We start from the raw sequence: 23,970 nt of genomic DNA on the forward strand, positions 1-23,970 counted from the left end.
TTATAATGCACCACCTGTCAACAATAAACTGTTCAGTAGGGGGAGTGAAATGGTAAAAGTGTAGTAGTTTCATAGGAACATCGATTTAAGTTTGAAAAACAAAAAATTGAAAAACGTGTACATACCACATGATGTTACGTTCAAGATCCCAGATCAGTATATGGTAAATATTTTAACGCGTCTGTAAAGTATCTAGGACTATGTTTTAATGTTATATTTTGTAACTTTTATTAGGGAACAAGAAGCAAAATTTGTGCAAGACAGAATATCTAACGTAGAGAGACACTTCGCAGAACTATGCACGACATTTGCAGCATATACAAGAAAAGCGGCAAGGTTGTTCATAATACCTTTATTTATCGATTATTTGATTGCCTATTTATATTCATAAGTGTACTTTCAGACTACGCGATAAAGGTGATGAAGTTGCGAAAGTAATACAGACTTATGCTCAATCAGAAACTACAAATCGATCTCTTTCTATGGGGTTAATGAATTTTTCTGCGACGCTATCAGTAATAGGAGACTACAGGTATCTACACGTTGACTTGCTAAATAAAACTTGTCAATCGTTTACGAGCCGAAACCCGCTTTAAGAAGTAATAATGTTCCGCGACCCATTCGTTTATGATGCATTATTTACCACAGTTCTGAGGTTCTAATTTTGAAATCTTAAAAGTCCCAAAAACCATCGGGGGAAGAGAAGTTCGAGACTAGCTTTGCAAGAATTTTCGAGCAAAATTATGAAAATGAGTAAATAACAAAATTTTGTTATGTTATTAGGGATGCCAAAGTACAAAGGCTTGATGCAAAAATAATTGCTCCGCTTTCTCAATATGCGACGATCTGCAAACATGCTCGCGATGATGTGAAAAATACTTTTGCTGCACGTGACAAAGAATTAACAAGGAAACGACATTTAGACAGACTCAGAGAAAGAAATCCTAGAAACAGACAAATGATTGTATCCTTATATTAATGTTCACGTTACAATACATGTCATTTCCAATGTATTTTATATTCTTAAAAATGAATAGTCACAAGCCGAATCGGAATTAATGAAAGCATCCGTCGAAGTTTCAAGGGTTGTAAAAGGGTTGGAAGAACAAATCGATTCGTTCGAAAAACGAAAATTACACGATCTGAAAACATTATTGTTAGATTTTGTTGTTATCGAGCTTAGTTTCCACGCGAAAACTCTGGAATTATTGACAAAGGCTTATCAAGATATTGCTGAAATTGATGAAGTTAAAGATTTAGAGGTGAGACCTGTTTCGTTTAAAAAACCAATTTAAATTAGCGTCATATTGATGTTTTTCTCACAGGACTTTCGAACAATGAGAGGAAGTATGAATGGGGTAAATTGTTATTTTGCTTATTATGTTTAATTTCGTGTCGTGAAGGTATCATATAAAAGATATTTTCACTATTTAAATTAATAAATTTAACGATTGGATTCAGGAATTTCGGGAAGTGATGCATGTACCAGACTCCATTGCAAGATTGGCTACAGTTGGACGAACTTCATTCAGACAGGCCTATTCTCTCACTAACTTAGCTAGTCGTTTTACTTCTTCTCCCGTTATTTCGCAAAAATTAGATTCCCGTGCTACAGGATCCACGGTAGGTTTTAATTTTAATTTTAATTTAAAATGGACGACAATACAGTCGTGAAAACTCTATGAATATTTATTTACAGGATTCTGCAAAATCTAGTTTAAAAACAAACTCTTCAGAATCTGTACAAATTGAGGAATACAAAGATAGTTCAGAAGAAACAGAATCTGAATCGATTAAACAGAAACCTGTGAGAACTAGACATAAATCTATGTAATTATGTATAATTCATATATTTTCTTTAATATTTTATACAATTGTAGATTAAACTGCAAAATAACTATAAACATGATGTTCCAAGCCAATTAGTACTTAAAGCAGTACCCCCTGTTCCTGCGTATCAGAAGATTTTAACAAAGCCTATGATGATTATGTACGACTAACAGTATACCTCATTTTTTTACTTAATACCAGAAAAATGTAGATTAGATTATAATATCTTATTGCAAAAAATGTGATTTATTTGTTTTCATAATCAAAAGTACACGTTAATAATCTTCAGATATCATTCTTTGTCAGTAATAATTGCCAATATTGCAATTTATAACTTTGTTGAATACCAAAGTTTATTTTATAATAGATATGATCATTTTTCACCTCCTTCTACTCCAGCCTGTGTCATTAGGTCTGTAATATTCTTCTCGAGATCATCTATTCTATTTCCCATTTCATCTAGTACTTCGTGTTAAGGTTTCTTATAGTGATTATCATTATAATTATAAAATTGTTATAGTATATTACGTGTTTCCTTAAATAAACTTACTTTATCTGTATACTGTCTTTTATAATTGCGTAATAAACACTTCAGCTGTCATAACAGTTACATTTTTGAGGTTATTTAAGAAAGCACGTTTTAAAAAAGAAACTTGAAAAAAGGATATTTTTGCCAAGAATTTGATCCGACATTGTTTGAAATTTGCCCTGCATATTTTGCAATAATGTTTGCACCTAAAAATAAAGAATAAAAATATAAATGAGTAATCGTAATATTAAGTAATAGTAAATATCAAAAATAAACAAGACTATTCTTACATATTCTGTTAATTCCTGCATATTTTTTGGTTCCGCGTTATTACCCATTCCATAATTATCAGTATCTTCAACTTTATGATCTTGTTTAATATCTGCCATTTCTAAACAATTCACTTTTACTTAATTCCGTTTGAGAATGAAATAAATTTCGTTCTCTTAAATAGTTCGGTCGAGCGCATGCGAAGATTTTCAGTTGACTAATCGTTTGCTATGCATATCGCAAAACATTAATGCATTGATTTAATAAATGTAAATAAAATGTCATATTTCGATCAAACTTTCCTACTACCATTCAACAATGAACACCACCCTGTTACTTCTTTTATATACATGTTCATATACTTTCTGTTCTAATAAACCATTTCATTGGAGGAAAGTAATGGGAGAGGGAAGGTTCTCCCACTTTATATCTGTTCAAGCTTCATAAAGCTTATACAATGTATAGGTATAGTATTTAGTATAGGCTTTATATCAAGACTAAACCATGAAACAATAATATTTATAATACAACCAAATTATTAAAAGAAATAAATATAATTCATAAATATAAAATTATTGTTATTATTAATTTGTTATTTACAAAATGATTACAAATGCTTAGTTTATTATCATTTTCACTTAAAAACAGTTTTCACTGAGATTGAAACATGATATCCATGTTATTTGGTACTGAAACATTTAGCAAATTTATTGTTCCAGGTATTTGATGGTTTGTATTAACTACTGGAGTTACAAGCATTTGGTCATTTTTGGTTTCTTTAGGTGTTAAGAATTTGCAACATACAATGTACCAAAAATACTGAACAATATTCTTTACTAATCCTGTAAAATTTATTGTATTGAAAATACTTTTAAAAGGACACAAATTGTGTAGTTACAATGAATAGTTACTTACCGCTTGTAACAAAAATGCCTCCAACCGTAGCACATAATTTTACTAAAAATTGGGATACTGTATCACGTTGTTGAGTAACTTTTATTTTAAGTGCACTCATGTCATACTTAAAAAAGATTCCAGGAACTCCATGGGATCCTTTTTGATGATCGATAGGTCTTTGATAATCTTTTACGCTATACTGATAAGTTTTAGAAGTACTCAATAAAGTCTGTATATCTGTGGGAACTACTTCCACAAAATACTGATATAAAATCATATCTAAAAGACCAATTTTTTCTTATTAATTATAGATTCTATAAAAGTTCATAGTCGTATTTTATATATTTTATGAACCTACTGTTATCAGCAATTTTTTCATCGCCTTCTAATGGATGAACAACACCCGGACTAGGCCCGCCAAATGAAAACTTATTTATTCTATGAGTAAAATTATAGTCTCTATCAATCATAAATGCTGAAATATGTATATGTCCTCTGGGAATAGATAATGATTTTCCAGCTGTTATATGAAAATTTCCAGATACTTTATTAACATTTAGACTGCCATGAATGCGGCATGCATTCGGTGGATATGAAGGTTGATGACTTCTAAAAGAACACATAACTATAATGAGATCCTCTGAGTAAACTAATAAGCATCTGATATTATTTGAAAGAGTATAATCACAAAGATATATTTCAATAAGATTCATATACCGTTTAGGCATTTCACTGTGCAAAGTAACTTGATTAGATTTCCATAATAGCTCGTGAATTGCATGATATTCCTCCCTTAAATAAGAATTCATATGTTTTAAAGCTTCGAAATGGGATCTTTGTTCTTGTGTTAATTCCCACCAAGTATCTTCTTCCTCCAAGGATTCATGCCCTACCATATTTTGATTGGTAGAATCTAGAACATCTGCACCAATGCGACCACATGGCATAGCGACAGTTATATCAATATTTATTTTTAATTTTGCATCAATATCTGTATCTAGTTCAAATTTAAATTGTAATCTGCTATCAAGATAATAACTTGTTTCAGCTATTATAAGGTATGCAATAATACATATTGTAAATATAGAAACTGTAAATAAGAAACATAATAAATTATTGCTAGGCATAAACAAAACATTGAATTATCTAGCATATAGCTTACATGTTCCTCCAACTGCAGTCTTATCAACATAAGGTTCAGGAACCTTAGGAAATCCATCCAGTTCTTTGACAGTTTTAATGTTTACATGCCGCCTTCTTAACATCTTAACAATTTGTAAAATGTAATAAATATAAGATAACACTTATTTATTATCACTTAACCTGTGTCATGTATAAAAATAGATCTAAAAATATTTATACTTTATTTACAAGTCTAACTATTATTTTTACCTTAATTTTATACTGATTACTAATAATTTATACATATTTACAAATCAAATAAATATTTACTAATATTTTCAATACGTGTTACGTTCAATATGTCACGTCCTCACGTGTTAGAAACGAAAGTTTCAATACTGAACATTTTTTTCTTATCGTGATTTTAAATTACTTAGAAACAAACGAAGTTTGACTTTTAATAACACCAAGAGCGCCACCCTACCTATAAAACGAATGCAAGTTGAACAAAATTATCAATCAAATATCTTAATATCAAAAAGAACAATAAGTAATATTATGGTTATACTAAGCAACAAAACTAGTTGGAAATATTAATAAGTATACATTATAAACTGATTTTTAGATAAATAATTTTGTCACTTTTATTTTCAATTACTTTCACAGACTTATATTTGAATCGTTTATAGTTTATGGAACAGATACCTGGTTGTATGTTTATCTAACTTTCAGTGTAGTAGTTAATTTCGTAGTTAAATAAGTATGTGTTATCAAATTAATGATTTAAAGCACTCTCCTTATCTCAAAAGATTTTTACAGTTAACGTTTATATCAGAAATAAGTAGATTTTCAGTTATGGATGACTACATGTTATGTTCTTTCTGTTGAAAATTACAGTATTCTAATTAATTAATGGTGAATTATATAAAGGTTTTCATTAAAAAGTGTATTTGATTAGGTATATTTTTGTAGCATTTTGTGCTGTCTTATATTTATGGCTTTTAATGGTTCTTCATAAATGTTTCATTACCAGTGTACATTGATATACGTATAGTGTATACAGTGTATTCATATAGCAACATGTGCAATATATAAATGTATACATATATATAGAGAGAAAGAATATATATATATTTAATAATATTGCACATTTAATATTATAGTAGATATTTATTAAGTAAAGAGTTTTGGTCCATGTTACAATTGTTACATAACAAATAATAGAATTAGTTTCTTTTATTGACATACTTTATATTAAATCTATATGCAAGTGTCTATGAAGTGCCTTAAAATGTCAAAGTTAATTTGTGAATCATTAGTAAAATTTACTTAAATTTAGTTTCATACATTAGAAACATTTAAAATAAATATCTGCATTTGATATTCAACAGTTGTATTTACTAATTGAATTAATATATTAATATTAATTTTATATAAAAACTAAAACACATGTAATAAATATAGTGAAGAACGTTTGTGTCAATGTGGAAAGTACTAAGAGATTAAGAATATAAGATGCCAGGTACTTTGACCTACCCAATATATGCTGGTGTTGAATCGTCTCCGCAAAGAACTCGTTCTTATACTTGGAATAGTCAGCATCGTTCTACATCTCGAATACTACAAGCTAATACAAGACCAGGACGAGTATCGCTAACAGAGCCTATGGTATGTGAATTTAATTAAAGACTAAGGGTTTATTTTATAATAGTAACTTAAAAATTATTTATCTTCACCACTGTTTTACAACATTCAGATGGAAAATTGAATAGTAAAAAATTCTTTATCATATATTTTGTTACAATTTTCTTATCACTGAAAGTCCTTCAATATTAAAATAATACTTTGATAAACATTAAAACACACAAGTCCTTTTATAGGCGTATTAACTATTTAAATAGAATGATAATTAACGAATAACTTTAATCGGGATAAAAATGAAGTTTTCATAATTTCGATGTCATTGATCAATTCATTGCGTACAATGACGAAAAACTTGTATTTAGGAAAATTCGGAGAAATTCGCAGGCGCATTAGATATTACTCATTGCAATGTTAAACTTGTTCTGTGGATACATCTTTTGTTTTTTAATTTTAAGAATCAAAGATGACGTGTCTTGTGAAGACTAGAATACTTTCAAAAGAATAAAGATACATTTGTTAATTGGAACGTGGATAAAATACAGGAGTTAAATGTTTAGTTATATGTTTAAATATTGGAAAGGAAGTTAGCCATCTTTAAGCGGGAGTATGTCATATCCGTTTCGTTCATGCAATAGTAACGGAGAGGGGTTAAGACAAAATAGGTTTCTTGATGGCACATAAGAAACTGTGAACATCGCTAAATTGTAAGAAACAGCAATCGACGATTAAAACAAAATCGATTACATTTAACGTTAATGGCAGAAGAACATGTTTACGGATATAATCCGACGCCAGGAGTTGACGGAGAGTCTGTACGTAACTATTTTGACAGTTTGACAAGTATAGGTTGGATTTTTGATTGATAGACTTCAGGAAGGGTGTTACTTCCAAAGAGTTGTTGATTTTATGATTAGTAATATTGCTGTGCTAACGTTGCAAGTTTTTACTCAATTGAAAATCATGATGCGAGTTGTTTTAATTATGTTTACTTATAGAGAAATACTGATCAACAATATCTATAAATTGTAAAATGATTACAAGTGGGTTTATTATATAAAATGCACAAAAGTGGATAAAAAGTTCTTGTCATATCGTTGGCTATACGAATGAACGAGATAATCAATGGTTTAATGATTCATAAAAAAATTATAATTTCTTATAAATTTATTTATATATATATATATAAATAAGTTATATTTGATACTAATAACTGACACAAGTTATTATACAACAATTGTTCATTTCAGTTAATAACTACTATTGAATTCTATCTTAATACCTGGATTTTTATGTTTTTTGAACAGAGAAATGAAACCACCAGTAAGTTGAGACTAAAAGTGATCGCTGCGCACCAATTAGCGAAAAAAGACATTTTTGGTGCAAGCGATCCATATGTACGCGTTGATTTAAATACTATAAATGGTGATCAAACAGTGGATTCTGCTCTTACAAAAACAAAAAAGAAGACTTTGAATCCCACATGGGAAGAAGAGTTTATATTTAGAGTAAGATTAATGCAATATATTTTGATGACACAGCAAAATAAATATGTATAAATCTGATATGCAAATAAAATACATTTTTGATCTGTAGGTTAAACCTGTTGATCACAAATTAGTGTTACAAGTTTTTGACGAGAATAGATTGACAAGGGATGATTTTCTTGGAATGGTAGAATTAACATTAATTAATTTGCCTAAAGAACAAGAAGGTCGTACAATTCCTACTAGACGTTATTTACTTCGACCCCGTAGGTAAGTACTTTTGTAATGTATGCTTGGAGCTACATATTTTAATGTTTTGAGACTTTAATTTCTGAGCTTATATTTTAAAATGATTTGTTAATGAATTTTTATGCAATGTGAATTCTCAATTAACTGCATCTGTATTTTTATTTTATTCATTAACTTTTATTGTCTTCATATTTATATGCATTATTTTGAATCATAAAAATTATAATATTTTGCAACGAGTCAGTTTTCTTATTTAGTTCATTATAATATTTTTTTTTTGTATATTTTGTTTGCAAATGCAAAATGAATAACTTACGAGGATATGGCTAGTAATCATTCCAGTCAGCGTTCGAGAGTGAAGGGTACATTGGAGGTATACCATGCATATATTTCTGACACGTCAAGCGTAGACAATGATAATGGAGATGCTGCATCTGACTCAGGAGGGTGGGAAATGGTACAACAACCAAATAATAGTCCTGTGGAACAGGTTGCAGATGTATGGCCAGTTGTGCATGCATTTACTATGCATGGATTAACCAATTTTAAACATTACAATTACAATAAATAACATTCTATACTAATTTCTCTTAGGTTGTCCTTAACAGACCTTTACCACCAGGATGGGAAGAAAGACAGGATGCGAATGGACGAACATATTATGTTAATCATATAGCAAGATTTACACAGTGGGAATGCCCAACAGAATCGTATGTAACAGATATTATAATTGTCATGTTATAGCAATACGTAAATAACGATATTTGTAAGATATTAAAATGTTTTTACAGTACTACTTCACCTAGTGGAAATATGACAATTGAAAGAAATTTCAGTACAGCAGCAACTGAATTTCAGCGACGTTTTCATATTAGCGCGGATGAAGAAAATAGACACAGAAGTTCCATTAATCAGGTAATATTAAATCATTTATTTGCAACAAATGCAGTAAGAAAAATATAATTTATAAAATTAAAGTTCTTGTACATTAGCTTTTACAGTAAGATATTTATGAAATAGAAATTGAAATGTAAAAATATAGTGTATATTTGTTTTATTTACGTTAAACTTCGAGCAATTTGAATGCATTTTATTATCATGACTAATTCTTCTATAGTACAATGTTCTGTTTACACATGTCTTATGTTCTATTAAATTTGTATAGTAACATTTATATTTTACGTATGTGTGTATATAAACACGTACACACACACGCACAAAAAGTAGGATTTACTTCTTTATTATTATTTCACTCTTTACTTATAGAAATTACATTATGTACTATCTTATAATGCTGTTTTATTGTGTTAGGAATTTAATAAGATAAATAATCAACGAAATTTTTTCACAATTTACAAATATTGGTAGTTCTATTTAGTATTTTTAGGTGCAATATATTTTAGCAACTACAGATGTATGCTTTTTCTATACTTACTTATCTTAATATGTTATGGTATCATAATGAAAAATACTATTGTAACTGATGATTTACTAAGAGCTAGATTTGCATGAATTATACAAGGAAAAGATTTGATAAATTCTAGTGTTTCAAGGGTATGATACTTTATTAACCAATAGAGTACCTAGCATGCAGTATGTAGCAATTTTGTGCATGTGTGTGTAAGGATGGTGAAGTTCTTCGCGAGGAAGGTGAAGATTCGGAAACGAGAGATTATGAGATTGAGAATCATAGGGGAGGGGGTATGGGGGATACTTCTTCAGACTCTGGACATTCTCTTGATCAACGTGGCTACCTTAGTGAATGTGAAGACCAGGTACTCGTACATGTAGACATGCTCACTTTCAGTTCTATTCAAAGTTTTTGTTTATATTTTCGTTTCCGCATTACAAAAGTAAAATCCGAAATTCGGGAGAAAAGAAAAATATTTACTTTATAGCACTCCCATCGTGTATACATATATATTTTTTTTTATATAAATAATACTTAAAAAGTGATTTGTTATGAAACTTCACCATGCATTTGCTTCTATTTCCCGGATATATTTGATTAACAAATTTTGTTTATATTTTAAACAATGTAATTCGTATGCATGTCTATACAGAATTTTGCTTTAAATTTGTGTAATTGATACATTGCATGATTCTGCTTAATTCTGTTTTCCAAAAATAATTCCATAATTAACGTATAAATCGTAAATGCTTAATATGTCGTCAAACGTTGAACATGCATAAGATGTAAGTTTATCTTATTGCATAACTAATTGACATTGTTATATGAGCGTGTTTATCATGTGAGTGTGTATTTAATTTATACAAAATCATATTTTGATGTAAAATATGTTAATAACGTTTACAGAGTGACGACAATGTGGATAGTCCAGCTGGATCTAGGCGATCGTCCGAACAAGTGGGTACTGATTTGAGTAAACATAGTTATCTAACAGTAACTCATTGTTCGAATAAACAATTAAAAAACGTTTATCATATAATATTCAGATTGAAAGTCCAAAGCCGACGCTTCCCGTATCAAGCGACGAAGGGTTACCTCCTGGTTGGGGTATGCAAATAGCTCCGAATGGTAGAGTATTTTTTATTGATCATAACGAGAGGACAACAACATGGATCGATCCTCGAACAGGGCGTCCAAGCTCGATACCTAACCACATTGCCCCTTCTACTACATCAAGAAGCGATTTAGATCAACTTGGACCTCTTCCCGAAGGTTGGGAAGAAAGAGTTCATACCGATGGACGAATATTTTTCATCGATCACAGTATGTTTATAGTAATGTTTAATCATGTAATAGATAAAAATGTTCAGTTTAACTACATTGTGTTCTCCCTTCACCTTGTTTAGATACAAGAACAACACAATGGGAAGATCCACGTATGTCAAATCCTCAAATTGCAGGACCGGTGAGTGTAATACTTTGCAATGTTAAAAATTAACGTTTACTAAAAAATATAGTATGAAAATTCTATCAAATTAATTTTATGGTATTTATACAGGCTGTACCATATTCAAGGGATTATAAACGTAAATACGAATATCTTAAATCCCAGTTAAGAAAGCCTGTAAGTACGGAACACAATTAGAGAATTATTTTGGGGTACTTTTATTAGTATCGTTATAACATTATGGTTATGTTATTTGCCTTTTAGAACAATGTTCCTAATAAATTTGAAATCAAAGTTAGCCGAAATAACATTTTAGAAGATTCGTACCGTATAATTAGTTCAGTCAATCGAGTCGAAATACTAAAAACAAAATTATGGGTTGAGTTCGAAGGGGAAGTTGGTTTAGATTATGGAGGGCTAGCTCGAGAATGGTTTTTCCTCTTGTCGAAAGAAATGTTCAATCCTTATTATGGATTGTTCGAATATTCCGCTACGTAAGTATATTTACGATTTAGTACATCTCCCGTATAGTATACGATGTAACGGGTAATAACAATTGGAATTGTTCGTAGGGATAATTATACTCTACAAATTAATCCTTTCTCGGGAGTATGCAACGAAGAACATTTGAATTATTTTAAATTCATAGGGCGGATTGCTGGAATGGCCGTTTATCACGGGAAATTGTTAGACGGTAAAATTTATACTGCAGTAAAGATATAGAAATATTTGGTAATTTGACAAATATTTGGTAATAATAAACGAAGTTGTTATTTCTTTTTTACAGCGTTTTTCATTCGTCCATTTTACAAAATGATGCTGGGTAAATCTATTGATTTAAAAGACATGGAAAGCGTTGATTCGGAATACTACAATTCGTTACTGTGGATTAAGGAAAATGATCCTAGCGAATTGGAACTCACGTTTTGCGTCGACGAAGAAAGTTTTGGACATACCTCTCAAAGAGAACTCAAGCCAGACGGTGCTAATATTCCACTGACAGATGAAAATAAGGACGAATACATTGGTTTGGTGATACAATGGCGGTTCGTGTCGAGAGTTCAAGAACAGATGAATGCATTTTTAGAAGGTTTTAATGCTCTTATACCGCCAACGTTGGTAAAAATATTTGACGAACACGAATTGGAATTATTGATGTGTGGTATTCAACACATTGACGTGAAAGACTGGAAACAGAATACGTTGTACAAAGGAGATTATCACGCAAATCATATTGTTGTCCAATGGTTTTGGCGAGTAGTACTTTCATTTAGTAACGAAATGCGATCTAGACTTTTACAGTTTGTTACTGGTACGTCTCGAGTGCCGATGAACGGTTTCAAGGAACTTTATGGTAGCAATGGACCACAGTTGTTTACAATTGAAAAATGGGGCACACCGGACAATTATCCAAGAGCTCATACTTGGTAAGTATCTAATTTTCAGTCAATGACACCGATTAAAAGCTATAGCAGTTTTTGCTTACACCGTTATTTTTATTTTGTAAACCACGTTGAATAGATTTAAAAGATATTGTTTCATATCTGATGGTCAATATTCCATTTCCAGTTTTAATCGTATTGACCTTCCTCCTTACGAAAGTTATCAACAACTCAGGGAGAAATTGATTAAAGCAATTGAAGGTTCTCAAGGTTTTGCTGGAGTGGATTAGCACGAAATACCCCTTTTCATGATGATATCTGTAATATAATGTGTACATATATACATACATATACATACGCAATCGTGTATATTATCTAATATGATGAACTACTTAACAGGATAAACATCTTTCTGCACTCCGAAGGCTTAGATGTCTTTTAACTGCTAGTTACAATATTGAGACAAATCAGAAAAAAGTATGTTTAAATATTACTTAGCCGCTATCAATAGTTCAAAACAATTTTATGCACTTTTAAAATCATAAGCTATATTTAGAAAAGAAAAAATTTGGAAGTAATCTCAAATACTGCTTCAGACACTTATCAACTACAATTTATTAACTCACTTCACTTTTTAAACGTAATTTCGTATTTTGACTGTTATACTTTTAAAACAGTTTTTTGGAAAAAATTTTGTTCGTCACTATAGGAAAAAATATTAATCTGATATTAATTGTAAATAACTTTAAGATAAGGTTATAATCGATCAATTACTTGTCTTACTTGGTTGATAAAAATGCCTTGTTACAGAAGGAATTTATGGATACGAACTTACAAATTAAAAAATAATAAATTGCAATTGAACTCGTTATATTTTGATTACGTTCGCATTGGTATGATGGAAACAAAATTTGTAATGTTGTTATGTATACAATGACGCTATGTAATTTATGACAAATTGTATGATTAAATTCGGAGTTAATTTTAATTTTAACGTTGAAACCAGCTTTTCCAAAACGAATGTCTTCAAGGTAGTGATTTTGTTTGTTTATATTTTTTACAAAAAAGAAAAGACAGATGTTCCATGGAAATATTTGAGTTTAATTTTCTGTAAGGATATGAAAGCGTGATATTCAAAAAAAAAATTTGTTTAAACCTTTCCTCATGGATTTTCTATTGTCACAACGAAAACTGGAAAATCTATTACGTTTTGTAAAAACGTGTAATCATAAAAATATATAAATAAGAGAAAAAGATCGAAAAAAGATTATGTTGTTAGAAGATGTAATAAGAAAAATCGTAGATATTCTAAAATACGTAACTTTTTTATTGTAAAAAACGTTATTTAATTAAATAATTCACGCGAACTGAACTGATAACAGACGTTGAACTGATGTTACTTGGTTTATTTGCGTGACATGTAAAAAATGTTGCCTATATAACAACTATTGTTCTTGTATTATGTTCTCCTGAGAATCGATAATGAAAAGCTATATTGTGCTTAGCTCATTGTATATAGCATTAGAAGGAAAAGAAGGAAAAGAAAGACGAATTTGCTTATGTATTGTACATTATGACAATATACGAAAGAATGAATACATTAGATTTTTTTCTTTATCTGAAAGTGATACTATACAACGCACGAAGTTAACTAACCGGAAATTCCGTGTTTAGCGTTACCTGTAAATGCCTACTTTGTACGATAACAACTATTCCGAGAATGTAACAAGCGTTCTAACAAAAGATATTTAGCATTTAAAGCTAACGAAACATTCCATCCTGTTTGTACAGCTTATTTTATTGTAAACAGATACGTCCCGTTAGATAATAAATAATTATTATTACGAGACAAATTTTGTGGCCTTAAATTCTGATTACTTTGAATTTTACGTATTCCATGCGTTACTATGGCGAGCTTTCGAATTACATATACATGTCTTAGAAGGTAATTTAAAATGGAATAATCTATTGTGATGTATTTTTTGAACGCGTAACTTTATTTCGACGATTGTAAAATTTTCCTTTATCTTGTTAACTCAAAATTGTATTCGGACAGAAACGTAAGATTACTAATCACCTACATATTTCATCCGCACCTACTTACCTAATCGTTTTTTTGATTTTATCGTTGAATAATGTTCACGTATTATACCGAACAATCTAGTTCTTGTTACCGCGTTTCAACGTATCGTTTTTAAGAGCACCTTTGCAAAATAATTTCGTTGTTAAATTTAGGTAAAAAGCTACTTAATTTTTCCTTTTTCTTTTATAAATATTTAACTATCGTGTATAACAAAATCGATTTATCGATTGGGCGTACAAGTCGATGAAGATATGCCTGACTTAACCTGCAATGTATCTCCCTTTTAGTTTGTACATAAATATAAGAGCATGTATCTTGTAATATATATCGACTACAAGGATGTATGCATTTGTACAACACTTGCGACAAATGAATATGTAACAAAAACATGCTTGTAGATTTAAGTTCTTGCGATTATTTACTATTAACAGAATATGGCGAAGTTATAAATATATATATCCTAACAGTGGTTAAGCGTTAATACTATAATTAATTATCTTAAGATTACGATAAATTATGTTCTTATATGATATTGTGAAAAACGAGTCTATATATATATATATATACATATATATACATGTACAATATATATTTATATATATATATATATGCACGCAAATAAATTACATTGTAAAATGCAAGATATTTCTAGATTGAATATTTTCATTGTATCCTGATGTAAAAATATAGAACCCAATTTTGAAAGGTGAAGATCAGCGTATAGACGCTAAGGTTCCTTGTTAAAAGTTCAGTAAAATAGTTTTTACACATAGTTTTTGATGTTTCAATATGATAGAATTATAGCACTGTATCAGCTTTTACAACATTTAAATGTAGACGTTTTCTCGTTTCATACTTCAAAAATGAAATAATTAAATAAAATTATGTAGCTCTGACAATTTATTCGGAAATACGTAGTATGCAACTACATTCGATCGTTTGTATTTTCGCGGCGAACCGCGAACGGAGAAGTTAAGAGAGGTACCGTCAGATGGTGGTAGTCGCGAGCACATCCGCAGAATCAAAAAAGACAGCTGGGAAGTGTAACATCACACATCGATTCGGCGGTCCTACGAGGCCGAAAAACTTTTTCGTTTCCGCGTTTGTTGCGGACTACTCGCGTTCCATCGTCAAGTAAACGGTGGCTCGTCGCGTTCGTTCGATAGAAACGCGTGTGGTGCGGTGTACAGAGTGATCGTTTCGCGAACCGATGTGCCGATAGAAACGTGACTGTTGGTTATGCGGTGGTTCCTGTCACGGACAGCAGTAGCCCTTGTTCAACCCCCGTTTCACGAGTCTCGCAGCAACGAAGGAGGGAAGCTCTGCATGATACAAGCGTGGAGGTCACTGCATTGCGGTGAGTACAACGAAATGTTATCGTTCACTTTCATCGATATCGTGCCGAGTCGAGGTCCGTTTTTCCGTAAAACCGATGCGGGGTTCGTTACCCTCTCGAACGGTCAGTGTTACATCGGCGATTTCGATACGGAAAAGCTTCGTGCACTCGAATATTTTATACTCCTTCGATTCGATGTCGATGTGTTCTTCAGTAAAATAAAATTAGCACATTTTCAAAAAGAAGGTATATACGCGAAAAATATTTTCCAGGAACTCTATTTGGAATGGTTGATTTTGCAGCGACACGAGGATCGCTTTTAAGAATGGAGCATGCCAACGAGTTTTCATTCATTGGACGCGTGACGCGTTTTCATGATTCCGCCGTCGAAAATTTGAATAGGAAATATTTTTTAAACGGAATTAGAAATCGTGCATACAATTAACGTTGCATTTCGATTTTGTTCGCGACATCGGGATGGCATCGAATTTTCGGACGGTCCAAGGTTCTGTACGCGTGCATAAAATATTTGTATGCGCACGCAGAGGTACACGGTGTACCCGAAAGGTGTCGACGAACCTAACGTCGCGACATTAACCGAGAATCGTTTCAAAGCGCTCTTGTTATCGTTGCTTTCTCGTCGGCAAACGAGCAAACACACATTTCGTTAACGTAACAAGCCCGGTGACCGTGCAATAAGAACGAACAGTGTGCTCCGATACGGCATTGTGTTCAATTGAAAATTAGATTTAGGACGTTACATTTTTTTTTCAAACTAATAATGCACGATATATCTTATCGCATATACGTGTCATTTAAAACAATTTTTAAATTTTAACATTCTTTTTTTAATTCTTTTTCAAATTTTCTTCGACGATTTCGATATAACCACTTATAATTTTCAGTAATTTTAGGTTATTTTAATGGATAAAACAAACAATTACTGGGTGGTAGAATTATTTAAGTCGATTCTCGGGCACAGTGCATGGGTACCTCGTAATTTGATTTTCTATTTTCGAATTTCTGGTTACACGATTAAGTGAACGTCAGCAAAGACAGATGTTCGAGTTAATCGACAGCTGTATATCAAAGTGCGAGACGAAAATATTAAATCTTGTATTAATATAGAAACTGTCAGCTTTTTTATACCTATAACGAAATGTTTTATAATAAAGTAGAACTTCATATTGTGAGGGAATATTTGACGAATCAACATATAAATATTTGAATAAATAAATAACAGATGCATTGAAATATCGCGAAAATAGTAGATCAAACTCGTTAATAATAAAAAAACACTGTTTAATGAAATTTTAGAGAAAATCTAGTTAGAGATGGCTGAAAACAACGTAATACATGTCTGAGCAAATTCGATTTCTCCAGGGCAATAATTTTACTGCCTAGGGTGAACCATAATTAAACCACGCCTCGATAGTCGTACGATGGAGCTATAAAGTGAAATATAATAAATGTCAGAGAAATAAAACTAACGTCCATAAAGTGGGAAAATGTTAATGACTTTTGACGCGATTGCCTCTCCAATTATGGCCAGTGCGTCATTCGAATTCACCTGGATTTGATTTAGTAAAATAAGTATGTTGCGAAATGTTAATGATGGAAACGCGATGCAAGGTGGTATTGATTTTGAGCGCAAGGTGAAGAACAGTACCGTTTTCGAGCCGTGGACGATGGAGATTAATGGAAAGAAACGTGTATTGGCTTTTCTATCGCGTAGTCGGCCAAGTCTTCAAGATCGTTTTCTTCCCCTCTCGAAGGTTTACCTAAAAGCAGTCTCGTCGCGTAACAACGACGTCAGTTTTTTTTTTGAATATCATGCGTCTTATCTGAAACCTTTTTCGGTCGTTTTCGATGCAAGGCTTTCCCGTATGTTCGTTATCGATATTGAGCCCGGAAGAGGTCGACCACAAACGATCCTCCGATAGCCGGAAACCGAGGAACGTTTGCTTTCGTCCATCACTCGATAAATCAACATCTATGATGGTTGTCGCGTTTATTCGATTTCGGGAAAGCGACTCTTTTCAAAAGAGAACTCGTATTCGATCATGTCCACCGTTCGAGAATGTTATCAATCTCGATGCCGACGTTAAATAATTTATTATATTTTTGTCGAGACATATACATATTCTGGCAATGCTATCGAACCAAATTTCTGGTTCATTTTAAACACTTGAATACTCGGAGTATATGGAGTACGACATAAACGTAAACGTTATATACATATCGTAAAACCGATAGCTTAAATTATAAGTTTTTAGACATTCCGTCTAGAGACGGAAAGGAATAAACACGAAATGTAGTATCTCGAAACAAGACCAAAGGACTTGGTTAGATACGAAACTATTCGACCGACAGACTAACACCTTTACGTTAACTGTATCCAAAGTGTCGCTATTCTTCAGACACGCTGCGTTGGAAGCACGGCTCAAAGTGGCTTCAGCGATTCCTCACGACGTACTTTCGTTAAATTAAACGCGAAGCTATCCAGTTTCCGAAGTTGCAACGCGTAGTCGAGCGAAACACGTGTCATCCGATTCCCTCGCCGGTTACTCTCAGTCTTTGCAATAATTGTACACGTAACTTCGTGTCTGTTTGACCGCATTAATTTGAAGCGATGTCGAGTGAAATCGGGTCACCGTCAAACGCATCGAGAAAACGTTGCTTTCTCGGAGAGCAAATATACCTTTACAATACGTATAAATGTTATAGCGATCGAGTACGATCGATAAGATCGAATATTTATTCTTGACAGGATAACTTGATTGGACAAAGGCGGGCTGGTATATTTCCATGTTATAGTCTCGTTCATGGCAATGTAAGAAAAGTGCAGCGTAACAGGAACGAGGAGGAAGACAACGTTGTCGAATATTTGTAGGAATTTGAACGGAATTTCAGCGTTTCAGAATGGATGATCAAGTACGTGTTCGAGTACCGTATCGTACTAAAATTGCACGAAGATCGACGCGTGTCGCTCGAACGATGTCCCTTGTTAGAGGGACAACAACAGGGCCGTAACGTTTCTATAAAATTGTTCGTTCGATACGTGTACGTAGCTCGTTCGAGGGTGGTTGTCGCGCACAGGTCTTTTTTTCTCGCTCGAAGACGTACAGGTCGAGAGGGGTGTAAAAGTTGGATTACGTGGAAAGTGTGGAATGGCGGTGTCGCAATCCCATACCGTGTGCCGTACAGTCGCGAGCTACCAGAACTCTTGCGCGTTTCACCACGATTTCTCGACCCGTTTCGCTTTGCCGTTCGCGCCGGTGCTCTTCATCGATATATACGTTTACCTCCGGTCAATCATTATCGACTTTCCTTTTGCACGGCTCCCTTTGTGCTCCGTGTTCCCGCATCAGTGATTCAACCATCGCTACGGCACGATAACAATATTTTGTCGACGGATAACGCGATCTTCCCTGGACAAAGGGGAGGCCAAGACACTGGAGGGTGGCCACCACCTTAAGCCGTTTGTTCTCGATCTCTTCCTCGCAAGCTTCTTTCGTGTTTCTTCCACGTTCAGGCGGGTTTAAAGGGATACAAAGTACCGATCGTTCTATGTTTTTTCCCTTCAACCAAGACCCATCAGATTACCTTTCGGATTTCGTTCCTTTCGTTTTACGCGCGCGTTTCTACCAATTTCTGTTCCTTCGTATTTTCGATTTGTTCGAAAGATTGCTCTCGATGCTTGTCGAATACCGGTGTAATTTAATCGAAAGTCATTTTTATTAACAGTAATGTTCGTTGAATCGTTAAGTGTCGGTTGAGTGATTTCGAAAGAGAAAATCTACCACGATTCGATGACACCGAATTACCGCGAAACGTTAGCAATGTAAATGTTATATCGAAATCCGTAATCTATCGATGAAATATTTGCATAACAATTTTCACCGGACATTAAGCTCGAAATCGATGCGTTATCGGTTGACACGCAACGATCGACTATTGGTTACAACTATCTATCCCACGTGTCTTGAGTCATTTTTTAAACACCCTGTAAATTGTTACGTACAAAAGAATAGGATACACGAAGGGAAAAAGAAAGAGAAATCTATCGCGACAATAGGAGTTTTTCCATAGCCAGCATCTCCGCATAGCCATTGCGATAGCGAAGAAAGTGCTTTTATTCAACCACGTAAGAACGAATCGATTGCTAAAACTGCCGTTAACCGACTGCCGCCGGATAAAATTCTTTTTGTCGCGAGAGAAACTCTGTTCGTTCGGGCCGTAGAATCGGAAAGAAGCGGAAGGGTATCGCGAAGGATGCGCTATCGATGTGTTCGTCGTTTCATCAAAGTCCCTCGTTCAAGGCCGGTCAGAGATACGTCGTTCTCATCTTTGGTCGCACGATCAATCGTAGTTCTCTCTTTCCCCTTCTAGTTTCGCCAATGTTGAGGCCATAGACCTCGCTGCGACATTCTGAAAGTTCGAAATGAACCTCGTGGCATATAGAAAAGCGAATTTGCCTGGTATTTCGTTTAATATTCTTCCCTTCTTACTACATCTTTCTTGGCCTTTGCTATTAGTCGAAAGAATGGATAGTGGTCGAACTGGTAGTACAAAGTCGGGACGGAACACGCGTTACGCGAGCAGAAACGGAAGCTATTCGCGAAAGAAGGTCGAGAAAAGTGATCGAATAGGTACGCTGGAATTACGGAGCCTCGAGCAGAAAGTTGGACCGCTCGCGTCGATTCTAAAGAAACAAAGGAGCATCGAATCGTACCTGATCGCGATCCGTGTACGTACGCGCGACGACAGGCACGCGAGATATCCGCATTGCGGTTACACGAGCTTTTTAACACTTTGTGCCCGTGCACGGGCACAGTGTGTACGATACGCACCACCGCAGCCAGTAAACATCAGACTCGCGTGTGTCGGTGACTGCACGGTCGGTGAGTGTCGTCCTCTGCAAGCACAAAAGCGAGACAGGGGAGGCGAGTGGATGAGGACGACGATTACGCTGGCAGCGAGAGGGCGAGGGTGAGGCAAGGGTGAAACGAAAGGGAAGCAGGGGCGAGAGGGGGTCAAAACACGATATTAGGTTTGGACCAGGTCTATGTATGCATGTATACACATATGTACACCCCCGGTGGAAGATCGCAGGACTAAACGCGAGCGGAACGCTCGGTACGCCCCTGGAATTGCATCCATTTTCGAGAGAGACCTCAGTCTCCTCTGATAAGCTATATACGCGTACATACACTGCCACGGAGTAATATATCGCGAGGCGAGACGTCGGGTTGCGAGCGCGATCTCGGGAGAATCGGTTCCACCAGCCTGCTGGGACGAATCTGCGAGCACACCTGCCGTCTACCATCGACGGAGAATAACAACGCTAGTAGCGCGATCGTACGTTGTTAACGCTTCGATTGCCGTGTCGATTGTACGTTGACGACAATCGTTTATTCGACAATCTTTACAGAAATCTGTCGAATCGAGTTTTCTCCTTTCGGCACTCGGTGCACAAATCGCAACGACGAGACTCGACACCGACTTATTTCGGTCTAATCGCGAGTGCCAACGCGCGTTTCAACGTCGATCGAAATCGCCTCAAATAGTCGAAAATCGGAACGTCACCTTACTAATTTTTCCACGGACATTATCTCTCTCCCTCTTTTCTGCTTCGCTTCTGCGCCGATTTCCATTCCCGTCGCATGACAAGAGCCTCGTGGAAAATAGGAGTTTGATTGGGACAGAGGGAATTTCAATCGGAATCCTAGGGCCGTGTCGGCCAGATACGACTACGACGAGCAAGAAGCACGGGGACGAGGAGGTGGAGGAGGAGCAAGAACGCTGATTCCACCGTCGTCGACGAGCGACGACGCCGACGACGGCTTTGCTCGTAAATAACATTTGCCTGTTCGCGTAGGAATGAAGTTACGACCGCGGAAAGGGGAGGTGAGCGGAAGGAAAAAAAGAAAGGCGGAAACGAGGGTAGAAGAGGAAGAGTGCACCGGTTGTCGCGGGCAAACAAACGGGCGAGTTACAAAGCGTCCAAGGCCTCGGTCGAACTGTATCTCGATGAAAATCGGAGAATATGTACGTTCGGGGAAAACCGAGGCGACCGAGGCTTTAGCTATCGATTCGACTTGTTCCAGAGGCGTCGCGATAAACCTACAAATTATAGTTGAACGTGTACGCGTTGAAATTTCCATTCACCCTCGCCAACTTCGCGATATCTTTGGAAGACGACGCCCGGTACCGACATCCTAAAGCTACTAATCAGAGCATTCGATGCGCGGCAACTTAACATCTGTTAGACTTATCGTTGATCGTAGCGGTCCGAGAGAGAAGTAAGTTCATTTTTTCGCGTTAATATCCTTCCAAGAACTCGAGATCGTTTTTTGGAAGAAAAGGGAACGAAAGTAGGAGAAACTCGAGCAGAGAGGTCGCTTTAAAGATTTGAAATTGCACGGTACGAAGGCGCGACACGAGCAGAAACGAAAAGTCACGGTGCTGGTAACAGGATTTATCGCGTTCTTAGATCGTGCATCACGATACCCTGGTGAATTTACAGCTGGTTCCCGTGCACCAGGTAAAAATCGATGAAGAAGCTCTGTCCCGAGAATATCGAAGAGGACTTTCGAGCAGGAATACCAAGCGATTTTCCTCGAATCTAGTTCAGCGGAGGATACCTTGGGTCAGTAGATATTCCCAGTCCAAGATACTCGGGGACTCGGCGTTATATTTTCGTTGGCGAAACCATCTGAAAACACTGGAAGCTTCGAGATCGGTATCGAATACCGAGGAAATTTCGTCTTGTTTAATTTGCAAATTGTTGCCAAGTCGAAAGCTTTGAAAATCGACTTTCGAACGATTTTCGAAAGAGATGCACGCGATAAGTTAGTCTCGGTGAAAAGTGAAAAGGGGATGTTCGCTCGAAGAGAGGATGAAAGGGAGCGGAAAAAGGAATAGAAAAAGAGAAAGAAAAAGGGGCATAGAAAGAGGAATGCACACGTTAGAATTCGCACAGACGAGCAGAGCCGCGCACCGATTTTCTCGATATTTCGGCTGTTCCCTGTTCCGAATTCCCCCGTTGCGTTGGTCCTTTGGAATAGTCGAGCGAGCAGCCATCGTCGCTCTCTATGTACTTTCGGACGCGGCTTAATCACCGTGAAGGCTTCCCTACCGTATTTCCCAGTGAACGAGAAAGGATCCGGTCTTTATCTCGAACAGCACACGTTGCGTCCCCGCCAGGATTATTCCGTATCCATTCGGTCGCTTCGTTAATTTCTGCCCATAGAATTACGATAGTTTGGCTTCCAAACGCGATATCGACCGATCGAACCGTTCGCTTCTCTCTCCTCTTATTTTCTTTTCTTTTATCTCGTCTTCTCTCGCTTTCTCTTTCTCCGCGCTGCGTTACACGCTAACGCGTTCGATTTATTTAACGCGTTGTATCGCACTTCAAGATTATACGCCGTGGAAACGAACGAGTCTTCAAAATATGTCCTTTACGACTACGTTTTGCAGTCTATCGTTTCGTTTTCGAGATAAAATTATGCGAAACGTTTGTACGACGTTGCGTAATCCAGAAATTAACGAGCATTCCTCGTCGAGGATTTTCGGAGCGAATATTCGATTCGACTCGTAACGATGGTTTGGAAGGTAAAGAGCCTCTCGCGCCAATCTTTCAACGATCTTACGGATTTCTGTTGTCGAGAAAAGAATCGTTATTGAGCTCGAATCGAACGAAAAATAAATACGCGGAATCGAACTTGGAAGATTTAACGAGAACAAGTTTTTCGTGGCTACGTTGTTGATCGATCGAAATGGTTCTGTTTGGCCTGGTTCCTTCGTATCGATAGGCGCGCGCGGGCGCGTTATTGAAATTCGCACAGAACGTTGCAGCAGGGATTACGTTATGGTTGACCCGCGTGCACGTAGCTTGAACTTTAGTCCTAGCTACCGTACTTCATAAATATGCTGGCTATAACCATAAAATTCTAACCAGCCGATTACGGTTATGGCTTTATTCGCCGCCTACGTAACGATAGCCACGTACCCAGGCTTTCTCGTCAATAAAATCTGCTCGACCGTACGTTCAAACACGCCAAAAATCGTGCCGTAAGTCGCAGCAGCTTTTGCTCAAAATTGGTAAACGTTCATCGCCTCTGCTTCTGCAAATTGTTCGATTCGGTTCTTTTCCGATTAATTTTTTATCCTCCTCGATTTGACAAGATCAGTCGTATTTGTTACCGATTATGAATATTCTTTTAATGTAAAAAGATGGAAAAAGATGGAAAAGCGACAAAATTTTGAAGCGAAGTAACG

The 23,970-nt window shown here is 35.2% G+C and overlaps 5 protein-coding genes across 18 annotated transcripts in view; 3 read left to right on the plus strand and 2 right to left on the minus strand.

Moving 5' to 3' along the window:
* The first annotated feature begins 13 nt into the window (after positions 1–13).
* On the plus strand, positions 14–2,908 carry Fam92 (CBY1 interacting BAR domain containing protein Fam92). 3 transcript variants are annotated; one of them, XM_012296257.2, is made up of 9 exons: positions 14–163; positions 235–336; positions 404–532; positions 784–964; positions 1,038–1,262; positions 1,326–1,358; positions 1,462–1,623; positions 1,700–1,807; positions 1,881–2,908. In XM_012296257.2, the coding sequence occupies exons 1-9, from the start codon at positions 129–131 to the stop codon at positions 1,998–2,000; spliced, it is 1,095 nt and encodes a 364-aa protein (XP_012151647.1). In that variant the 5' UTR covers positions 14–128; the 3' UTR covers positions 2,001–2,908. The 3 variants fall into 3 exon arrangements, with proteins under 3 accessions (XP_012151647.1, XP_012151648.1, XP_012151649.1); XM_012296258.2 differs by lacking the exon at positions 1,326–1,358; XM_012296259.2 differs by having other exon boundaries at positions 1,700–1,922.
* LOC100876635 (uncharacterized) lies at positions 2,056–2,996 on the minus strand. Its single transcript, XM_003707844.3, has 3 exons — positions 2,650–2,996; positions 2,499–2,565; positions 2,056–2,292 (listed from the first exon to the last, which is right to left on the minus strand). The coding sequence occupies exons 1-3, from the start codon at positions 2,746–2,748 to the stop codon at positions 2,204–2,206; spliced, it is 255 nt and encodes an 84-aa protein (XP_003707892.1). The 5' UTR covers positions 2,749–2,996; the 3' UTR covers positions 2,056–2,203.
* Positions 2,997–3,181: 185 nt separating this feature from the next.
* On the minus strand, positions 3,182–5,116 carry LOC100879164 (endoplasmic reticulum-Golgi intermediate compartment protein 2). 3 transcript variants are annotated; one of them, XM_076535561.1, is made up of 6 exons: positions 4,979–5,116; positions 4,689–4,872; positions 4,244–4,616; positions 3,885–4,135; positions 3,545–3,805; positions 3,182–3,471 (listed from the first exon to the last, which is right to left on the minus strand). In XM_076535561.1, the coding sequence occupies exons 2-6, from the start codon at positions 4,789–4,791 to the stop codon at positions 3,281–3,283; spliced, it is 1,179 nt and encodes a 392-aa protein (XP_076391676.1). In that variant the 5' UTR covers positions 4,792–4,872; positions 4,979–5,116; the 3' UTR covers positions 3,182–3,280. The 3 variants fall into 3 exon arrangements, with proteins under 3 accessions (XP_076391676.1, XP_012151646.1, XP_003707993.1); XM_012296256.2 differs by having other exon boundaries at positions 4,689–4,849; positions 4,919–5,057; XM_003707945.3 differs by having other exon boundaries at positions 4,689–4,791; positions 4,919–5,052.
* On the plus strand, positions 5,010–14,118 carry Nedd4 (E3 ubiquitin-protein ligase Nedd4). 9 transcript variants are annotated; one of them, XM_012296249.2, is made up of 16 exons: positions 5,010–5,145; positions 6,113–6,316; positions 7,597–7,797; positions 7,886–8,046; positions 8,356–8,524; positions 8,620–8,735; positions 8,817–8,940; positions 9,651–9,800; positions 10,343–10,393; positions 10,483–10,759; positions 10,843–10,901; positions 10,995–11,060; positions 11,148–11,377; positions 11,456–11,577; positions 11,671–12,310; positions 12,453–14,118. In XM_012296249.2, exons 2-16 carry the CDS (start codon positions 6,164–6,166, stop codon positions 12,553–12,555), a joined length of 2,622 nt encoding a protein of 873 aa, XP_012151639.1. In that variant the 5' UTR covers positions 5,010–5,145; positions 6,113–6,163; the 3' UTR covers positions 12,556–14,118. The 9 variants fall into 9 exon arrangements, with proteins under 9 accessions (XP_012151639.1, XP_076391664.1, XP_003707893.1 ...); XM_076535549.1 differs by having other exon boundaries at positions 5,116–5,198; XM_003707845.3 differs by having other exon boundaries at positions 5,128–5,248.
* Positions 14,119–15,250: 1,132 nt separating this feature from the next.
* Sema1a (semaphorin 1a) overlaps positions 15,251–23,970 on the plus strand; it is a 134,568-nt gene continuing 125,848 nt past the window's right edge. Inside the window, exon 1 of one of the 2 annotated variants that reach the window (XM_076535550.1) lies at positions 15,251–15,705. The gene's annotated coding sequence lies outside the window, so the exon portion shown is untranslated. The remainder of the gene's footprint in view (positions 15,706–23,970) is intronic. The other variant, XM_003707847.3, reaches the window with a different exon arrangement.

Source organism: Megachile rotundata, chromosome 9 (genome assembly GCF_050947335.1).
Source record: "Megachile rotundata isolate GNS110a chromosome 9, iyMegRotu1, whole genome shotgun sequence".
Lineage (NCBI taxonomy): Eukaryota > Metazoa > Arthropoda > Insecta > Hymenoptera > Megachilidae > Megachile > Megachile rotundata.